Source organism: Erpetoichthys calabaricus, chromosome 9 (genome assembly GCF_900747795.2).
Source record: "Erpetoichthys calabaricus chromosome 9, fErpCal1.3, whole genome shotgun sequence".
NCBI classification, from domain to species: Eukaryota; Metazoa; Chordata; class Cladistia; order Polypteriformes; family Polypteridae; genus Erpetoichthys; species Erpetoichthys calabaricus.
The window spans coordinates 195979399-196001235 of record NC_041402.2 but is presented as its reverse complement, the minus strand read 5'-3'; the positions used below and the strand labels follow the sequence as shown (position 1 = coordinate 196001235).

At 44.5% G+C, this 21837-nt stretch overlaps 2 protein-coding genes across 14 annotated transcripts in view; one reads left to right on the top strand and one right to left on the bottom strand.

Moving 5' to 3' along the window:
• The window catches only part of LOC114657054 (lactose-binding lectin l-2-like), a 561576-nt gene that overhangs the window by 161828 nt on the left and 377911 nt on the right, over window positions 1–21837 (top strand). The window lies entirely within an intron of this gene.
• The window catches only part of LOC114657053 (lectin-like), a 207074-nt gene that overhangs the window by 2428 nt on the left and 182809 nt on the right, over window positions 1–21837 (bottom strand). For 3 of the 11 annotated variants that reach the window (XM_051931865.1, XM_051931867.1, XM_051931864.1), the window contains 2 exons: window positions 480–614; window positions 243–354 (listed from right to left, as the gene is read on the bottom strand). The exons of 1 other annotated variant lie outside the window; for it this stretch is intronic. In XM_051931865.1, coding sequence (XP_051787825.1) covers window positions 243–354; window positions 480–614 — 247 coding nt within the window. Of the gene's footprint in view, window positions 1–242; window positions 355–479; window positions 615–5690; window positions 5792–7109; window positions 7178–12597; window positions 12702–21837 lie in introns of those variants that run through there. 7 more of the 11 variants (XM_051931868.1, XM_051931870.1, XM_051931869.1 and 4 more) reach the window with 4 other exon arrangements.

Sequence of the window (21837 nt, the reverse complement as noted above, 5' to 3'; positions counted from 1 at the left end):
TGTTGCTGCCACACACACACACACACACACACACACACACACACACACACACACCGCTCTTATTGTACACTGTGCTTAAGTGAAGCACAATAAGACTTGAGTGCCCCCCCAGAGTGCTTCACAGCACCCCAGTCCAGTGCCAGGCTACCCCTGGTGTGGCGTCCAGTCTCAATGTTGAAATGACAGCGGCCACCATTGCAGTGGTCATCTTCATCAGCCCTAAAACAGAACACACGGCTTACCCATAAAGTTGGTGTTGAAGCACTTCTCATTGCCACCGACGTTGTTGGGTTCAAACGGATTCCAGTTTGTAAAATCCCACTGGGACCCATCTGTCCAGAGCCACGATGAGGTCTGCAAAACACCAGAACTGCGGTAAGCAACGGGACCCTCACTGCAGCAGGATTGCACTCCTCTGCAGTCTTAGAGCTTACAGCCGCCCAGGACCACAAAGATGAATGGACAGGAGGGCAACTTACCCGCACACAGTTGGAGCCTCCGAGCCACGAGGAGGGGCCAGAGGAGTCCCTGCTCCTAATCAGACTGGTGATGAACTGGTTGGCAATGCTGCTGTGGACAGACGCCAGGTTTCCTCCAAGGCTGATACAGTAAAGCTAAAGGAGGGGGTGACAGAGAGGGTCCACGTTAGGCCAGCATGGCACACACATCAGGAAGGACAGAACAAAAACTGGTGGCTGTCGTGGTACCTGGCAGCTATTTTATTTTTGGAGATTTCGTAAGACCCCTGAGGCAGCGGCTCCCCTGCAGGATACTTGGAGTGCATTTTGTTGGAGGCTTTCAGACAGCAAACTCTTAAAAGGCCACTGCTGGTCTAAAAACTGACCACTGGACAGTCCAGCTGTGTCACTGCCTGTCCTTTGTCACTTTAAAGTGAGGTGCCACCCAACTTCAGACATGAGGTCTGCACAATTATGAAGTTTAATGTCCGTTGGGAGTCAATAATGGTGGTCCTGTGGACGTCCACATCAGAGAAGCTGCTGGGACAGGCCGGGCACATGGTGGGCACACATCTCACGTGTCAATGGGAGGTGGGTGTCTGGGTGGTGATCAGTCTGTCAGCTTTATACAGTTATGGGTCTGCTAGCTGCGTTAGTCGGCTTTGCCATGTCCAAGTCGGTGGGCTTCGGTTGTTGTGCCGTGGGATGTGCAGACGTATCTGTAGACCTGTGTGTGTCACTAGCGTGTCAGTAGTGTGTGTCACTATTGTGTGTCACTAGCGTGTGTCACTATTGTGTGTCACTAGCCGAGTGCTTCTCACTTTGATATTTGCTGTTATTTTTTTAGCGGCTGTTAATATTATTAGTCGGTTGGTACTCCTCACTCTTGAATACGCCACATACAGTCGATGCCGCAGGTCAATTCCTGCCTGTCCTGACCTTGGCCTTTGTTGGCGGTCCTGGCAAGACACCATTTTACAGTAAAGTGTGTTCCTTAGAATTCAAAAAGGCAATTAGAAGAAATAAAGGAAATTTCAGGGATCCTGTAGAAATGAAGGCTTCAATCGGATTGAAATGTAAGACTTTGAATTGTAATCTTGTAGCGGTACAAAGGTTTGGAGGGTTGGCATCAATGGCGATACACCCTGAGTCGTGGTGCCCGTTAGCTCCTTATGACACACAGCAGTGACGTTTACAGGCTGCACTCACGCAGGTGGCCGGTGTGGCGAACTGAATGTTTCCAGCAATTTCAGATAACAACAGCTGAAAAGAAACAATGTGGTCAACTCTACAGAATGTCCACCTCCTCTGTGTTCTGCCCGTGGAGGACCCCTTTACTTTTATATTGACCACATCATGCGGCAGCTGCCAGCTTGTGTTGTACCCAGGGATTGATGTGCTTCTGCTTTGTGACCAGAGCGTCGTGGCACATCGGGTACTCAGGTCGTGAGCGGGGTGACTGACGTCCATGATGAGCAGATGCCCTTCAGAGATTTGTGCCTGTCTCTATCACACTTTGAAGGCCTGTTGCGTCAGATTCAGCCTTTTGTTGATCATTCTGGAAATCACGTCAGCAGTCTTTCTTCGAAATCAGAAATCTTGGATACACGGCACCATCTGGCATCACCATGTAGTTAAATCACTGTGGGGGGCTTGCATTAGTGTGTGATGTCATTTTCACCATGCGGCCCAACATGAACATGTCGAGTATAAACCTGGCTGAAGAAGAAACTGAGCAGAACAAGGAGTACTGCGGGTACACCGTGACACAACAGTCAGCGTGGGCTCAGACGAGGAGCTTGTGTTTTACCAACATGCTGGAATTCTGAGAAAGCAAGAAAAGGAGACGACCAGAGAGGAGCAGATGATGTGATTTATCTCAGAAAGCATCTGATAAGGTGCCACATGAGAGGGTGGGCATCAAACTTAAAGAAGTGGCAGTTCTGGGTGTTCTGTGAAGATGGAGGCAGAATTGGCTGAGACACCGGAAGCAGAGGATGATGGGCTGAGGAACCACTTCAGGATTGGCAGATGTTAAGAGTGGTGACCAGCAGGGGGCAGTGCTGGGGTGGCTGCTATTTTTAATATCTATAAATGATTTAGATAGGAATATGAAGGACAAGCTGGTGATGTTGGCAGTTGATACCAAGACAGGTGGACTGGCAGATCATCGAGAATCCACTGAATCATCACAGAGGGACCTGCACAGCAGACAGACTCGGGCAGATTAGTGGAGGATGAAATTAATGTCTGCGGTGGGCTGGCGCCCTGCCCGGGGTTAGTTTCCTGCCTTGTGCCCTGTGTTGGCTGGGATTGGCTCCAGCAGACCCCCGTGACCCTGTAGTTAGGATATAGCAGGTTGGATAATGGATGGATGGAAGGATGGAAATGCAAAGAATTACAGGTAGGGAGTAAAAATGTGAGGCTTGAATACACAATGGGTGGTCTGAAAATCAAGAGTCCACCTTATGAGAAGGATTTAGGAGTCATAGTGGACTCTAAGCTATCAACTTCATGACAGTGTTCAGAAGCCATTAAGAAGGCTAACAGAATGTCAGGTTATATAGCGCCTTGACGTGTGGAGTACAATCACAGGAGGTTCTGCTCAGGCTGGTGAGGCCTCATCTGGAGTCCTGTGTGCAGTTTGGGTCCACAGACTACAGAAAGGACATAACAGCACAAGAGAAGGTCCAGAGAAGAGCAACTTGGCTGATTCAGGGCTACAGGGGTTGAGTGATGAGGAAAGATTAAAAGAGCAGAGCCTTAATGAGATGAAGAGGAGACCTGACTGACTGAAGTGTTTAAAATGATGAAGAGCATTAGTCCAGTGGAGTGAGACAGTGACTTAAAAATTACTTCATCAAGAACACAGGGACACAGTTGGAAACACATTAAGAGTAAATGTCACACAAAAGTTATGATGTCACACAGAGAGCCACAGAGTCGTGTAATACGTGACCAAGTAGTGTGGTGGGCACGAGGACTATAGGGACCCCCACACCTTGACTTGATGTTATTTTGGTGGATTTACGTGGACAAGACTGGAGAGTTCTGATGGAATGAAGGTCTTGTCCTCATCCACATTGATGTAACATTTTAACTTAGATAGATAGATAGATAGATAGATAGATAGATAGATAGATAGATAGATAGATAGATAGATAGATAGATAGATAGATAGATAGATGTGAAAGGCACTATATAATAGATAGATAGATAGATAGATAGATAGATAGATAGATAGATAGATAGATAGATAGATAGATAGATAGATAGATAGATAGATGTGAAAGGCACTATATAATAGATAGATAGATAGATAGATAGATAGATAGATAGATAGATAGATAGATGTGAAAGGCACTAAATAATAGATAGATAGATAGATAGATAGATAGATAGATAGATAGATAGATAGATAGATAGATGTGAAAGGCACTATATAATAGATAGATAGATAGATAGATAGATAGATAGATAGATAGATAGATAGATAGATAGATAGATAGATGTGAAAGGCGCTATATAATAGATAGATATTTACTTTATTAATCCCAATGGTAATTCACATGAATGGCAGCCCCATTTCTCTGTCATTCCTTCTCATTTTTTTTTTACGTCACCAAATTTCAATCAAAACAGTTAAATTATTTTTGGAGATTTTAGGGAAAGTTTTTTTTTATTTTTTTTATTTTAAGGTGGTGTTTTTGGCCCTAACTATAGATTTATTCAAATTCCCTGTCTTTGTGGGCACCTATGGCCCTCGATGTGCCATCCTGCCAGTTGTCAGCTTTTGAACTAAATGATAAATATGTGAGCGAGTGAGTCAGTCACTGTGTGTGTATTCAGACTTTAGTATTATTTGAATGTGAATTTGGGGTCATTTGTTAGGATTGGGGTCCACTTCTTATCATTTGTTTTTCTGTTTAGCCCACTTGTTCTCAAACTCGGCCCTGGAGACCCCCAGAGCTGCAGATTTCTGTTCAAATTTCTCTTCTTAATTGAATTCCAGTCCTAACTAAGTCAGCTGTTACCTCCCAGTTTCTGTGTTTTGGGCTCCATGTTGAAATGACAAAACTACGGTTGGTACATTTTGATTGGAATGTGCCCGTCATTTCTGTATGTGACACGCTGATAATTCCGTGTTTTTTTTAAATGTTTTTATAATTTTCATCATCGTTCTCATCTTGATTTCTAATTTATTTCCCACTGAGCCTGTCGGTGGGCCTGGCACTGAAGCAGATGCAGCCTTTCAGCATTCAGGATCTCCTGCCCCGGGGGTCTGCTCTGCTCGTTGTTAACTGTCATTATTGGGGTCAAACTAAGGGAGCAAACGTCTCCAAACCAAAAGAGCAAATCAGTAGGAGAGGACAGCAGTGAAGTAAAGCTAAGCTCTTCACGCCAACACAAAAGCACCAAATGTCTCTGAAGTGTCAAATCCCACCGCTGTGCTGACTTGGCTGCAGAATTAGGGGGAGGCAGGCGGTGTGACATTGTGGTTAAGGCTTTGGCGTCTGAGGCTGTGGGTTCAAATCCCACTACTGACCCTGTGTGACCTGAGCAGGTCACTTCACCTGCCTGTCCCTATAATGGGGAAAACAAAACAAAAGAAATGAAACCAATCGTCTGTCAGATGTTGTAAGTCACCTCAGATAAAAATGTCACCTGCTCTGTAAATGAGATCAATAAGAAGGAAAACGAAGGAAACAAAAACCTGCAGCCACCGGGGCGCCCAGGACTGAGCCGGAGATCCACTGGTGTTGTGTTCACACTATGAACAGTCACCTTATGAACGAGTTCTCAGGATCAGATATGGTTTGTGGAACAGATGAAGTGCAGCCTGCAGCTACGGCTTTACAGGTCGCCATCTTCTTCCTGCTCACTTCATGTCTTCTACTCCCTTTGTTTGTCTTGTTTGTGTGTAAATGTGAATGTGAGAGTGAGGAGGGACAGAAATCTAAAAAGAGCAGAGAGAGAATGAGAAAGCAAAAGAAGGACGATCCATAATGCAGTGCAAATAAAGTGACTGAGGGGTGAAGGTACAGCAGAATGACAAAAAATCAAAGGTGCCAACTGGCTGAGGAGGAAAAAAGACACGCGTGCCATGAAGGAGATTGACACGGAGCTCAGAAAAGTGCTGGACTTGTTCACAAATCACATCTTAAGGCAGCAATGCCATTCTGTCACACCATTTCCCCAGTGTCACTTACAGCCCTCAGGACGAGACATTACCTCAGCGTCAATCCAGGCCTTCCTCATTGGGAAGTATTGGTAACATTTGTTGGAGTAGCTCACCCATCCAGGCTCACAGGAGTCAAGACCATAGGACACATCTGAAAATCAGAGACCACCGCTTAATGAAGGCCATTGGATGTTATTAGAATTCTTTACATTTGCAAGACCTGTTGACCTGAGACCACTCTGTATGCTAACTGATGGCTGCCACCCCGTACCATTCATGTTCAGCATGGCATCAGCTGGCCCAGCTCACATGATTGAATGACCAGAGTCATCTTCAGTTCCCATTTCATCAACAGTAGACCACTGCTGGTCTCTCGAAAGGTCTGTTGATGGCACAGGAGTGACGTACTGTTTGTCTGATAAAGAAACGTATGTAAGAAGGAGCTGTGTCTGTATGGTCATCTACTCCACCTGAGCGTCCTCCCAGAGAGGCTTTCCACAGCCTTACTAGTCCACTTCTGCACTGTCCTTATGTGCGGCTGAGCTGATTTCAATTTCTGTGTACATGAGAGGACAAGAAATGCCATGGCATGGTCACAGTTGACCAAAGGTCTCCATGGGATGTCATCCTAAGCCTCTGAGATAGAGAAGGAGAAGGGCCCAGAGCTGCTCGCACTCCAGTAGCACATTTCACCAGCTGCTTATATGTGGGAAACTCTGACCCTCGTTTAGTGTCGTCAAGCTTTGTCTGATTTGTACTTTAATTGTGTTATTACTTTTGTTATTATGTTTTCTGTGGAGATTATGCTCTATTTTTATGTGATATCTGCCTTGTCTCCTACATGTGAAGCTTAAGGGTGTGTGGTCACCTAATCGTGCAGCTGGCATACTGGCCTCACCCACAAAGTGCTTACACTGAAGTGACAGTTCAGACGGCAACTTTGGGTTTCATGGCTTTTGACCTTCACATTTATTTATAAGGTACTCTGATTGGATTGCTTGGAAATATAAAGAGAATAGGCAGGAATGGAGTGATAGATAGATAGATAGATAGATAGATAGATAGATAGATAGATAGATAGATAGATAGATAGATAGATAGATAGATAGATAGATAGATAGATATAAAGATACTTTGTTTTGGTTTGAATTTTGGACCAGAGGTTTTGTTTTTTTTTCTGTCTTCCTAACCCCTCTCTCTCTCTTTCTCTCTCTCTCTTCTCTTTCTCTCTTCTTGTGGATATTTTTTAAATTTTGAACCTTAGAAAATCTTTAGATGTAAACCAAAAGCCTGCCATTTTAGTTTGGGGCCAGGCTGACAGGACTGAGGCCTGTTGTACGTGTTAAGGTCAGAGTGTAGTTCTAGTTTGGCTTTTTGTTGGTTTTTTTTTTGCCTCCTTTTTGTGATATTTAGGTGCCCGGATCACAACTTTTAGGGGTCTACATTTGTTGATTTATTGAATGACTTACCTGTAACTGTGCTGATGATGAAAGCAGCCAGCAGCAAGCCGAGTGTTGTAGCCATTGTGCTCAGACTTCTGTAAAAGAGAACACATAAGATGAGTCACTAAAGGTGCCAGCGCGTGTCATGAAGACCAGACAGATGACGCAGAGGAGACCCCTGAACATGTGAGGTGACGTGTGGCCCCTGTTTGTCTCTGATAAGCTGGTCGCTCACTTTTACCTTACTAGTGGGCCGCAGCCCCTCTGGGTGATGATTACAGGTACTTTTTCATGCTGATTTCAGATTTTTTTTAAAGTTAGTTTCAGGATTAAAATGCTTTTGTTGTTGCTTGTGAACATTCTACAACTTTCCAGCTTAAGTTCAGATTTATAAAAACACTTTGTTAAGGAAGTAGAAGTCAAAATGGCCTCAGAGTCACATGTGTTCCAGTAACGAGTTCAGGATCTCAGAAGCGATGTCTGCCTTTGATTGTTTTCAGACTCCATTTGTTGTCCTGAACATGCGGAGGAAACACAGAAGGCGCAGATCAACACTCGCCAGCTGGCTTGACTTGACAAATGGACGTATGTGGTGAGTTTTAAGCTTCTCCTCCGTGCCTGATGGCCTACAATGTAAAGTGCCAGTGCGGCAGGAGATTCTTTTACATTTACAGAAGGCGAGTCACTCTAGAACACAATGTCATGTGTCAGATGCATAATAGTAAGTTTGTGAAGACATAACTTGGACTTGAAAACCTCTGAACTTATCCTTTAAGTGACGTCTTCATGAAGAATTGTCCAATTATAGTTAGAGTAAAGTCCTCAGTGTTGGGACCCGTTTATCTTTCTTTTATTTTTGACATACGATTTTTGTTTTGTGTGTTGGTAGTTCTGATGCTTTTGGCTCTGAGCCCCACATCAAGTATTCTTTTGGTTAGTCCGGAGGACATTGTGACATTCTGGAACGTCAGGACATTTCCTGGTGGGCTGGTCGAGTTGCCATGCTAACCCTTTCAAATTCTCATAAATGAATGCACATCCATATTACTAACCGAGAATGGTAAACCGGAAGGCACGGACGCAGGTACACGGCGATGGACGCAGGAGACATAGTGCGCAGGCGCCTACAGCGTGCGTCTCATAAACCACAAGCAAAGTCTTATCCACCGCGAACGAAGGAGTCACGGCTCATAAACGAAAGAGCTCAACTAACGTAGATAAGAAATGAAGCAACAACGCACCCATAGCTAACGACAAACGACACAGCCACACAAAAAAGAGGATTCTGCACTGCACCCCAGAGTCAAACGGAAGAGGCTACAGAGGCCCCAAAGGTCCACAAAGATAGTACAGAATGCGCGGGAAAGTACGAAAGGCGCAGGCGCCTACAATGCGCTTCTGAACTCCACGCTTCTAACACACCGCAAGCATAAACACGAGATAGTACAGAAACCCCACAGATCCGGACTCCACAACATATGTGAATCACATTACAGTAATATAATATTAACAGTACAACCACAGAAAACACAGGCTAACCGAGAATGGTAAACCACAAGCCCGCCTGGATAGAATCAATGAACGCAGGCGCCTACAACGCGCGTCTGAAATGCCGCAAGCAAAGCAGGCACGGCTCCAAAAAGAAAGAGCCAATGAACGCAGGCGCCTACAACACGGTTCTCAAATAACACAGACTTTACACATAGACAACTGTATGTAGCCCTCTCAAGAGAGTACAGAACCCTACACGTCCACACTACACAGCATAGTGAAACCCGACATAGTACGGAAGGTGCAGGCGCCTACAACGCGCTCCTAAAGCACCGCAAGCAAAAACCCAAGATAGTACAGAAGCCCCAAAGATCTGGACTCCACAGCAGATGTGAATCACATTACAGTAATACAATACTATAAGTGATCACAGAAAACACAAACAGAACAGGCCTCGGCATCCTGCCCCACAGTCAAACCAGGGAAAGTACGGACTCCCCAAACATCCACAAGACACAGCATAGTCAAACCCGAGATAGTACGGAGGGCGCATGCGCCTATACACCACAACCGAAGGAGCCACGGCTCTGAAACGAAGGAGCTCAACTAGCGGAAATAAGTAATTTTAACAGTACGTGCAATTATCCATATTACTAACAGTAAACAACGTATAACTAATGGAGTCACGGTAATGGCTCCAAAACAAGAGATACCATTAGCCCGGCCGGATTACCACAACACAGTCTTAACCAACTCCACACTACACAGCATGGTCTGGGTAATAAGAATAAAGGAACTCTCCGTATTAAATGTGCGGCATCATCACACATCCAAACCATATAGCATATGTGAATCACATTACAGTGATGCATTATTAACAGTACAACCACAGAAAACGCTCCGTATTAACAGTAAGTGCAAATATCCATATTACAAACTGTAGACAACGGATAACTAATGGAGTCACGGTCATGGATACAAAACGATTCAGCTCAACTAACGGAGCTACAAACACGAGCCCGCATGGATAAAAACAATACACAATAATCTGAAACTGCAGAAGCAAAGCAGGCACGGGTTCAAAATGAGAGACCACAACTGACGGAGATACAAAAACGAGCCCGCCTCGATAAAATCAATGAACGCAGGCGCCTACAACGCGCTTCTCAAACAATGCAACCAAATCTTTCTAATGTGCCATGCTATGGGTTCTTTATTTCCTTTGTTCGTCATCTACACCTTTACACTCCAATATATCTCATACATACATCAATGTATTTCGGGTTACCCAGCATCAGGGGTTGGCAAGCGAAGCGAGCAGGGGGCAGAGCCCCCTAGTACATTTAATAAATTCTTGAACAGATGGCCTGTCCCTAAATAGTACAACACCGCTTCACGTGAGATCGAATCTAAACGGCATTTGACAATGGACAGCAGAGATAATAGAAAAGTGGTGCAGAGATAGAGACAAGATGACGTAAAAAAGGAAGACGCAGCAGACAACAAAGACCCCGTCGATGTCCTCGTAGAGCGGACTGGTGGCTCTGTGGCTGAGGATCTGCGCTGCTATCAGGATGGTGGCCATTGTGCCAGAAGGGATCCTACTCCAGTGGGCCCTTGAAGGAGGACCTTAACCTGACTGGTACTCCAGAGGTGCCATACGATGGCTGACCCTGCACTCTGCACTCTGACCTGCAAAGGTCACACAAAATGTCAACTTCCCCTTGGGAGTCAATACAGTGAACCAAAAAATACACAGCAGCAGTTTGTAATCGTTCTCTGTGATTATTCTGCGTATTTCTTCAATGTTTTCATCAGTTTAGGGCTTCAGACTATGCAGAGCTCAGCTTTTTGAGTTTGTTTTCAAATATTTTGTGTCTCGCTGGGTCACCATTTTATTTTCCTGACAGGAAGGCCCTCTATGAGGAATTTTATGAAGTGTTTGAAAAATGTTATGAGGACGCCTTTCCTGCTCATTAGCCATCGTGTTTTTATCTGCTGTGCTTTTAAACATAAAGATAATAAAAGTGTAGAATGTGCGGCGCTGCGTTGACTTTCTGTATTTGAGGCCTTATGTCCCTATTGTTGTGTGTTCAGTCCGCTCAAGCAGCGCGCAGTACGTCTTTTTAAATGCTGTGATTCAAAAACTCAACCTCAACACCAAAATGGCCCTCTTACCCCTCACATTGATCTTCTCCCTTCCTTTACCGTCCCTTTCTTCCAAGCATACTGCCATCTACTGAACGCAGCAGGAACACCACACCGATACTCCTTCCTTACATCGTAAAGAGTGAAAAGAAGGTTTAGGTTCTTTATATGAGATCACGACAAAGAAAACTCAGATTTGTATTAGTACTCCAGATTCTACAAGGGCTAACAAAGTGAAACAAAGGCTAAGTGTCCCCTTAAATTTACACTTTCCTTGCCTTTAATTTTGTGAAAAATCTCAACTGACTGCATCAGCCACAATCATCCAGCAATGTCTGCCGCAGTCCTCAGCCTGGCCAAATCCATGAGACGTTCTTGAGACACTGAAGGCCTTCAGAACGTCTTAATCCCCTTGAGTTTGCTAAGCGACCGCCACAGACGCCACTCCTGATGTAACTGTCAAACGTTCTTGTTAAGCTGACACAGACCTTTGCAAACGGGTGCGAGTATCGCCTGCTCGTCGACTGCATTCTTATCAGATCGATATGTAAATTAAAAAGAGCAGCGGCCCCAGTGCTGCCCCCTGCTGGACGCCACTTTTAACATCCACTCATTCTGTGACATTTCCCTTCTCCTTCACCCACTCCTTCCTGTGTTTGAGACAATTTTGTACCCAACTATGCACTGCACCCTGAATCCCCCACTTCTTCTGGTTTGATCACCAACCTTTCATGGGTTACTTTATTCAAAGCCTTCTGAAAATGAACATAAATAATAAACTTTGTCACCTCTCTGATCGTATCCTTTAGTTGCTCATATTACTGAAACGCGACCTTCCTCGTCTGAAGCCATGCCGACTGTCCCCTAACACTTCCTTCATGTGTCGCTTGATCTTCTCCTTAATAATCCCCTCCATTAATTTACCTGCGGAGTACATTAAGCTCACTGGCTCGGCTCGTACACCCTTCATGATATTCACCAGCCACTCGTCTTTAGGAATTACTCGAGTGTGCAGAGATTTTTAAAAATATGTGTCAAGGGTTTCTATCTGCACTCGCTGGCCTCCTTAAGCCTGATTTTGTCCTGGCGGTTTGTTCGATTTCAGCCTCTTTAATTACAAGGCAGTTTGTTTCTCCACAGTTCTCTTCACTGAGTGCAGCCACAGAGCGATGTGACAAATTCACAGGTAGCCCAGGCAGCTCTTCTCTCTACAATTTCCAAATCTCTCAGTACCTCCTTAGTAGTCCCTGTTACTTCTGTGAGGTTATCGACTTCTTCACACAAACTGTATAAGCTTCAACAAAATGCAAGTTCAAGTCATTTGTGATTTCAGTGTTGGTATATTCTCGCTCCCCTTCACTCTTCCTCATTCTCTTTACCTCCTTCTTTTACTACTAAACAATTAAAGAATCTCTTTAGGGCGTCTTCACCTTTTCTGCAGTATTTCTCTCCAACTAGCCTTCCTGATATCCTTTTTAACTGCTGCTCTCATTTATTCTATGGTTCATACTGGAGTTACTGGTCTTGTATGTTATTTGTGTTATTAACACATTCATGAGTGTCTTTCCTGCCAAAGTCACTTTGCCTTCACCTTCCAGTCAGATCTTTATATGGCCCTGTTGATGTCCCCTGCATGTCTGGTCCTGACTCAGCACCCCACTCACTACACTCTGCACGGTACGTTCTGATGGGACTTGCAATGAAAAGCCCTTTCAAAGTGAGGATGCATTGACTGAGAAGTCACCAGCACTTTGCTCCCTTAGGATGTCCCGTCGTGGACCTCAGCAGCCCATTGTGATGGAAGAGCATCTCATCAAGCACATCTCCTGATCTCAACGGCACACTTGATGTGTAAGAAAAACAGCTGATTCCTTACCTGGGTCACCTGATTGGTAGTGCTGTGGTGGATCTGCCTTCTTCGCTCTAACTGGGGTCCTCAGCTCTCTGGGGGCTTTTTATTGCTTCAAAGAGGTGTGGGGCTCATGATGTTGGTTTGCTTTTCACATGTGATGTGTCAACATGAACATCCTGGAGGAGGACTTCACTTCCAGTGAATCCTGAATGCTTTCTCAAGTGGGGGGTGTTTTTGGGTTTTCAGTGGGCACAGCCACCCTCTTGTTAAACTTCAAAGTGTTTGTTTCATGTTGTCTCTTCGCATTTGGATTTATTTTAATTAATTCTGCTTTGCATAGAGAAGTAACAAAAGGAAAACATTTAACTCCATCTCCTGCACCAGGTCAACAGTATCTGAACAAATGGCACCTCTGGACATGGCACAGTTTGGGCACGGAGCCAGTCAGCAGGTTCACCAGATTGATCAAACACTCCTGATCTTATCTGATCTCAGTGCTCACAGTGGAACAAAGCAATCAGACATGACATGCAACACTGAAAGGGCTGAACTTATTCACTTAAGAAAATTGTGTGAATAAGAAAGTGCACCCCCTGCATTCAGCAGTGCCTTCACATAAGAGAAATCCACACAGCAGCTCTACGACTCTTGGACTTTGTGGAACTTTCTGGTGTCTGCAGCCTTCTTGGAGTCAGCCATTCCAAACTCTCCAGGTCTTTTTTTTAAACATTCTTTTGTGACTTTGGACAATCGGCTGTCAGTTCAGTGCTCTCAGTGTGACAGCCAGCCTTGGGGGCTGCTGTCCACGCTGGTGACCATCGTGAAATTCATGGCTGACTCAATGCCAAGGAGCAGCAAAGCAGGTCCATGTCATGTGGAATACGCCATGTTGTGCAGATCCACTGGTGACTTGTCTGTTCTTCATTGGGGATGTGGAGGGGAGATCAGAGTACCTGCAGGAGACCCAATGTAGAAACGAGGAGAACAGGCACATGCCTCAGTGACCAAGAATCTGCACAGGATTTAAAGCCAGGATGCAAGATCATCACTCCATATGTCAATCTTAATTTAATAAAAGGACTTTAGGAGGCCCAGGGGGTTTTATGGGGCAGCACTGACTCCTAGGCATCAATTCTGGGCATCTGGATGTTCTTTGCCAAGATGCTTCAGTTCAGACTTGACCAGGCTTGTCATCTCCGTATAAAGTTGGGTCCTTCCTGGTCCTTGCATCTCATGGAGACTGAAATCACTTCAGGGGACGATTAAAACGACGGCTGCACTGACATTTCCCAGCATTCCTTTCAACTCAATGATTGCCACATCCAGCCTTTCCAAATTACTTGTCCAGTTTGGTCACCATTATCTATTGAACTGATTTGAAATGAGGATCAGACTTCCACGTGTTCACATGTGATTTAAGATCACAGCACTTTTCTGGGATTCGGATTTCATCTTCACTAACCTTCACATCCTGTGCACATGAAATGTCTCATCCTGACTTACTGTCACCATGTCACTGGGGCCTGAGCCATAAGCATGTCTTCTTTGGCACATTGACACTGTTTTACCACAAACTGCACACTTTCATAACTGACAAACTCACGTTTGCTTGGAGGGGCTCTGGGGGTCTCTTTGTTTCATGAGATTCTTCTCCACTGCCACATCCAGAAGTGACATGTGACAGCTTCTTTAATTTGGGACACCACTTCACCAAATCCCACATGTCCGTGTGTTTGATCATCTTCAGTTTATTTAGAGATGAACGAGGACTTGTGTGAGGCTCTGTGACTTGGTGGCAATAGGTGACAAGCTGGTGACATGTAGAAGAGACACTTGTCATGATTTGCGTGACACAGATTGACCCAAGTTGGAGCATCTTGTGCCATTTTCAAATATTGTGTGAGGTCTTTAAGTGTAGGGGCAGGAGAAGGACATACAATGCATACCCACAAATGTGCCGTCTGTGTTAGTATTAGAATCTCGCACTTTTAACCACAATAACAGCTTTAAGTCTTTGGCTAACTTTGTGTCACCTTAATACCTCGATAGACAGAATTGAAAGGCACTATATAACATATGGGAAGACGTATGGATTTGAAAGATAGTGTGTAATATGTAGGTAGGTAGGTGGGCAGACATGACTGGCACCAAATGATAGATGGCAATGAAGGGCACCATAGAACAGAAAGATGGATGCGCAGACAGGTAGGTTCTCTTAGTTCATCTGCTAAACAAACACCACAGAGCTCAGCGTGGACACAACTCTAAAACACCAAGTGCAGACCCCACAAGTTCAGGACCCCAAATTGTACTCACAGTACCCCAAGTGCATGTTTAATGCAGAGAGTCTCTAAATGAAAATCACAGCGGTGCCAATGTACCTGGCACACTGACCAGGGTGAACACAGACACAGAGTGAAGAGTCTGATGTCTGCAGACCCCAGCAGCACCCCCCGGCCCACCTCGGTGACTACACGACCAGAGATCATGGAGAGGCCGAGCAGCGTTGGTCATAATGGCCTCCTCCTGTGCCATTTCTTTCAATCATCAGATGTTACTCTTCTCAGTAGACCACAGCACAGTGGTCATCATGGACAGGTAGAACATCGCTAGCCATCATATTATTAAAGGACCTGAGCCTCCTCAACATGACGATCCAGCTCTGGGCCTTTTCTGGGGTTTGGTGGCCAAACTCAGTGTCAGCTGGTCAGATGGATGTCCACCTTCTTCTGGATTATGTTTAGTTGTAGATGGCTCTCCCTGCACCACATGAGACCCTTTTTATATTGGGGATGTCCACCAACAGGCCAGACACCTCAAAGTGGGTGCCTGCAGTTTTCCTCTCAGAACTTTTGTTTTTCTTGCTTTATGGTATTTTTATGCAAATTAAAATTTATTTGAAATTCATCCATCTGGACCTCCTTTGAAGTGCAGGGTCCTCATTGGCCAAGTGTTGGCACTTCCTTCTCCTTTGGTCTGTCAGGAGTCTGGGATGACGAAGTCCACCCATTTGTCAAACAGAGCAGCTTGAGACTGTCTTTAGCACAATGAAGACTTCATGCCCACCCAGTCTACATGGTGAGTTCAGTGGTCTCCTCATTTGATTGGTCACACACACCACCTGTATCTCAGATGTTTGATTTCTATGCCCACTGCTGCCCACTCCTCCTCCTCCTTCTTCTTTTATTTACATCAGAAATATTTGAATTTTCAAATGTTGATTAAAGGAAGTTCACAGTCAGGGACCTTCAGCCGTGAAGTCTGTCACCAAAGCGGGTCTGATTTGCATAATAAGTGACTCGAGTGCCGAAGGCAGGCAGAGATTATGGGTGGGCTGAAGGTAAATAGCAACACAACAAGAGCTGGCAAAGGGCAGCAGAACATCAGGCCACAAACCCAAAGTGTGTCACATTACGTCACCAGAATGTGTGTGCACTGTAACAGTAGAAATACATGTGTGGTACTGACCCTCGTAAAGGCGCTATATAACTGAGAGGTGGCACCATTTACACAAAAACAACAACTCTAACTTACTAAAAAGCCGACAAAATATTGAAAAAGCAGTGACTGAAAAAAATTAATAAAAAACATACACAGGAGACACGATCAGAGGGAGAACATCACAATAAACCCCTGGCATGTTTTTGGCACAATCTTTGCCCACTCAATCTGGGGTCCTGCTCGAACACTTTCCCACTGCCAGTATGTGCCACCACTAACTTGTCTCCTGTCCTTTTATCTCTTGCCACCCTTTCTGCCCACCTGCTCAGCATTTATGCCATCTCAGTTTGTGACATCAGTGGGACTGGGATAAGGAGTTGCCTTTAAATCCCACCATGGCACTACTTCTGGGGTCAAAGGCAGACTTCTAAAGGCCCGGCCAACTGTGCCCTTGTTGTGGTGTCTCAGGTTATTGCACCCCCTGAGTCCCATCTTGTCTTTAAGAGGAGAAGCCCTGAAGAGCTGAGCTACACTGCCACCTGGTGTCCTGGCGGAGCGATTCTCCTCATTGGTCTATCAGCCCTTGTCCTCTCATTGTTGCGCTCTCTTTGCACAGTTTGGGTTTTCTGGCCCTGGCATCATGTTGGGATGCACTTCTTGCCAAACATTTGATGTGTTAGAGTGTGGAGCAGTAGAAGTGAGCCCCCAGTGTAGGGGGGATGTCATAAGACTTGACAGTCTAAGTGTGGAGCTCTTCTTCACTCAGCACCCTCCACATCTTTGATGGTGTTAATGATTGGCAACGTGCTGGACCCCATCACAGAGACTGACCAAAGGTGTAACCCACAGCTAGATAAGAACAAGAGCCCCCCGACATGTAAACACCCCACATGGGTACAACCGGGTGACACGCTCAGCTAACCTTCATGCAGGTGCCAGTGACCCCTGTTGGCTAGAGGGAGTAATGCAGTTCACCTGGAGCTCACCACTGAATTCAACAGGTGAACCCTACAAGAAGCAAGGTGAGTGTGTGACGCTGTGACTCAGGGTGCCATTTTATATCACAGCAGTACAGAATACTAACAGGGGGATCGGTTAGAATTGACACTAAAGTGCTGAGATATAAACAGTAAAAGTGAGATGAGAGCACATAGCGAGTAGGAGAAGTCGAGAGGGCGAGTGACAGGAATGGCGGCAGGTGTGTTTAAAACGCTTCAAACGAGCTGAAAGAACGCGCCGTGTGTTTGGAAAAGTGCCCAAGAAATGGGAATGGGAAATGTATTCATATTAAACCGCCTTTTTGACGAAAATATATCGTGCATACAAATTTCAAATTGTCTGATACAGAGCTCCGAGTTTGTTCAGGTTAATTGAGTTTAGAAAATGTGTAATATTTGGTAAAATGAAAACGTCTTCACTTTGCTTATAAAAATGTATACAAAAGTATAAAACCTCTTTCGTTCAGACCCTGATCAAGTCTTAGGAGAAAAATATGCTTCGATAATTAAAAACTGTAAAGGAGACAAATGCTGCCGATGAGTGTGTGTGTGTGTCAGCTGACTTATTGAAATCTTGAAGGGCAACCTGCATGGTGTCCAGACCAGAGCCCCATTCATCAGATCAAGAGCTCCAGATGTTGATATCCTTTGCTTTGGGGTATCGGACCCCAAGACCTGATTCACACTTTTACTGTGCAGGCTTCTATGTGTTTGCTGAGCCCACTTTAACTCTCCTTGATTTGCCTTACAGTCCGTCCACTCGTTTGACATTTCATGACAGTTGCTGACCAAATCCTTGAATTCTTCTTTCCCCTAAGAGTCAGAATCGCACCCTCGTCCCTGTTCTTCTACGGCAACGTCCTTCAAGGGAGATTTGAACCCTGGGTTTATGGATTGTATGATCTGAAAGCACAGCAAGGCTAATGAGCTCCTGGTCATAGGCACCATGTATTCACTGAATATTTGTGACAATTGTTTAATTAATGGACATACCGCACAATTACTATGAATGTAAATTGTGTTGAGTTGAACCTGTATAGTAAGTGTGACACTATAACTGAACAAGTTTAGAAAATGTGATTAGCATAACATGGTCAGCATGTAAAGAGTTCATATTTTTGGATAGATGTTTCTAGAAAGTCTGTTGATATTTGGTGGGCGAAAATAATTAAGGATTAATGTCCATCCATCCGTTTACCAACCCGCTGAATCCGAACACAGGGTCATGGGGGTCTGCTGGAGCAAATCCCAGCCAACACAGGGCACAAGGCAGGAACCAATCCTGGGCAGGGTGCCAACCCACCACAGGACACACACCCACACACCAAGCACACACTAGGGCCAATTTAGAATCGCCAATCCACCTAACCTGCATGTCTTTGGACTGTGGGAGGAAACCCACGCAGACACGGGGAGAACATGCAAACTCCACGCAGGGAGGACCCGGGAAGCGAACCCAGGTCCCCAGATCTCCCAACTGCGAGGCAGCAGCGCTACCCACTGCGCCACCCAAGGATTAATGTTTGTATTTAATTTGGACTGTTAATCAAAATTTAACAAAAGATTATTAGAACCTGCAGCATTGCCAGTTGAAAGTCGGTCCAATTGAAGCTTTCTTGGTTATTGATTTTAATTATAGAATGAATAATAGAGTTTAACATAAAGGGAAATTCACTAACTATGAGAAATGGTAGCAAACATAAGGGACAGTCAAGTGCTTCAGGAGTAGGACACTCAGGACAGAATGTTTAAATCTATTAATGTAAAGGGGATGATAAACTTAAAGACACTTGAAACAAGAATAATGTACCATTTGTTTGACTATTGTTTTCATGAAGGATGTGAATTTTATTGTGTAAAAGTAATTGGTACAGAAGGATGGAACAAAAGTGAATATTAATGCATTAGCAACTTTGTGTTAGGATTGGAAGCAGGCCCGGTCTCAGGTATTATGGGGCCCTAGGCGAAAGGGGGGTCCAGGGGCCCCCTGAGGGGGGCGGAGCCCCCCTGGAAGCTCTGCGAAATGCATGAAAATTAGACCAAGGAGATGTTTCGGGGCCCCCAGGATGCCGGGGGCCTAGGCGGTCGCCTACTTCGCCTATGCCTAAGGCCGGGCCTGATTGGAAGCAACATTACGACACAAATTGTAAGATATTGGGTTTTAAGATTTAAACTTGATAAATTAGATACAGGGTTTGTAGAACACAATATTAGGAAAATGAAGTTTGTGGGATAGTGCTGACAGTGATTTTAGGAACTGGGGTATTTAAGGCCATATTAGCAGAAGTAGTTGGCGAAAATATGGGACAAAAAATTAATAGTATGGCTTTGTGGGCCTAAGTAATATAAAAGATAGCAAAACAAAGTAATAATTCAGCACAAGAGAAATGAGTGTGCAGTTTGTGAAAGTGGAAAGCTCAGATACAAACTAAGGACCCCAGCTGGTGGCAGAAGACTTTAACATCAATAAGAGGCTTGGGTACAACCTTTGTAATTTGAATGTGACCGTGACATGAGGCCAGTGGCTTGCATTAATGAGAGTAGTGCTGACATCTTCTGAAGGGAGGATTGACACCTACTTTCAGCAAAATAGCTGTGTGCTTTATGCAACAAAGGTGATGACATAATTGAAGACCACCGCTGGGTGTAAAGTGGGGCAACTTTGGGGTTAGGAGGCTGAGTGTGGTTGTTTGTGTGGGGACTCTGACCTCTGGCCATTGTTATACATCATTGGTAACATTTTGAAGTTCTCAGGTAAATACTTGTGTCGTCTGTGTCACCACCAATGATAAAATTAAATTATCTGATCATATTTGACAAATATAGGACTAAGTACACTTCTCTGAACTAAGAAAGCTAATGTTTGTTGGATGATAAGAAGGAAATCAAATAGATGCCAATGTTTAATCATCATACTTAGAGGTTATGAGACCTAAACCTGAGATTTACAGTGGAAGCCATGTAATGACAACATACTCAGATGAAGAAAAAGGACTTTGATACGTGTTATCGTTTGACTTTGATTTTCTATGATTACTTTTATTGACTTTATTAGCTTTTATTGCTTTATTTGATTTATCTTAGGTATTAATGATTTTCACTGATTTCTGTTATTCCCCAAATTCATCTCGCCAGGGATCTTTTCCTTCTTTTTAGCCCCAAAGGTGTGTGTTTGGGGGGGTGTATACACACGTGTTTTATACAGGTTAGGAATACCAGAAGGAAAACAGTCCTTACAGTTTTATTGCGACTTTAAGAAGTCCCAAAGGGGGGGAATGTTGAAGAATAACTTTAGGGCAAGCATAACATAGCATTCAACTTAAAGAAATAACATAACGGGTTAATAAACGTCTTCAAGCACATTAGAAAGCCAAATAAAGGTCATGTGAACAACATAATGTACTGAAAGATGGCTACGAGATGACCAAGACGTCAGCAGATGTCCTGTAAGCCACCAGAATGGACAGTTGTGATATGCAGAGAAATTTCACGGGTGGTGGCACAACTCACAGGTATAAGAAGAGCCAGAACAGAACAGAAGAGACTTTCATTTTATACAAGTCATTTGAGTGTAAACCAATGAACCATTACTGTTTGAGGTCATGTGAGCACACGGAGCTGACTGATAATCTGAATCCGCCGATACAAGCGGTGTGCCGAGCGCTGTGCCGCCATCCTGCTTCATCAGGTGGATTTGTCTGATAAACTTGGAAATGCAGAAGAAGTTCACATTGCGCGCTTGTCTCCTGTCTCGGATTGCACTTCAGGATTATAAGCACAGGCGTCTCACTGCGCACATCCGTCACTTTTATAAGATCATAGACGATCTGCCTGATGTCACTTTGTCTCCTGTTCTCGACACTCGCAGGACTTTCGCTCAGGAGGATTGTGTGTCAGCGATGTGAGGAGAAGAAACATCTCAAGGTCCAACTCTGTGGATGGCCCTGCGTGTAGGAGGAGTGTGCAGAGGTCCTTGTTCTGATGGCGTGAATTCACTTTGAAAACCCTAAAGGACATCAAGGCTTCTCTGTTGGAGACAGCGGACAAAGTGCAGCTTAAACTGATTTGCTTTGTGCCGTCATAAATAAAAGGGAGACGTCTGTGTTTGAAATTAGAATGAACTGATTTTGTGGTTTTCTATTTATTGTGCAATTTACGTTTATTTTAGCAAATACAAAATTCAGGCGCCTTATTTATATTGTGTTGATCAGTGAAACTAAAAATAAAGTTTATGACAAAAGATTTGATGTACAAAGTTTCGTACCGTTATCACAGGCTGAAATCTGATGAGTGCCCCGCCGGTCAAACCGTAGAACTGCACTCGCCTGCCACCCAATAATAAACAATTATTATTAATAAATAATGTGTGCCACCCGTGAATGTTTACACAGTTAAAGTCCTCGTCCACCTCCAGATGCCACCCAAGTCAAGCGCTCATTTAGACTGCGTGGCCCCTAATCTGTGCCATGTCCCCTTTGGCTGCTTGTCATCCTAATCCGCTGTCACCGAGTCCTCCTTCACTCCTCAGTCTCTCCTGTTCCCCTGGCATATTGTTTTCTACAGGCTGATATCTTCGTGTTTTATTGCTTGTCTCCCTGTTTTCTTGCTTCATGCCACACACAGTTATGCTCAGCAAATATTCTCTTAAGTTTGTAACTTCAACATGTAGCACATTTGTTTGTGACATTGTGGTGAAGTTTCCTGGATGTAAAGTGAAAATGATTCACGTGTTGCACAGCATTGGCACAGACATGCAAGGTAAGGAGAAGCAGGTGAGTGTCAATGGCATCTGTGCAGCCATCCAGACAAACGCCACACCTCAATA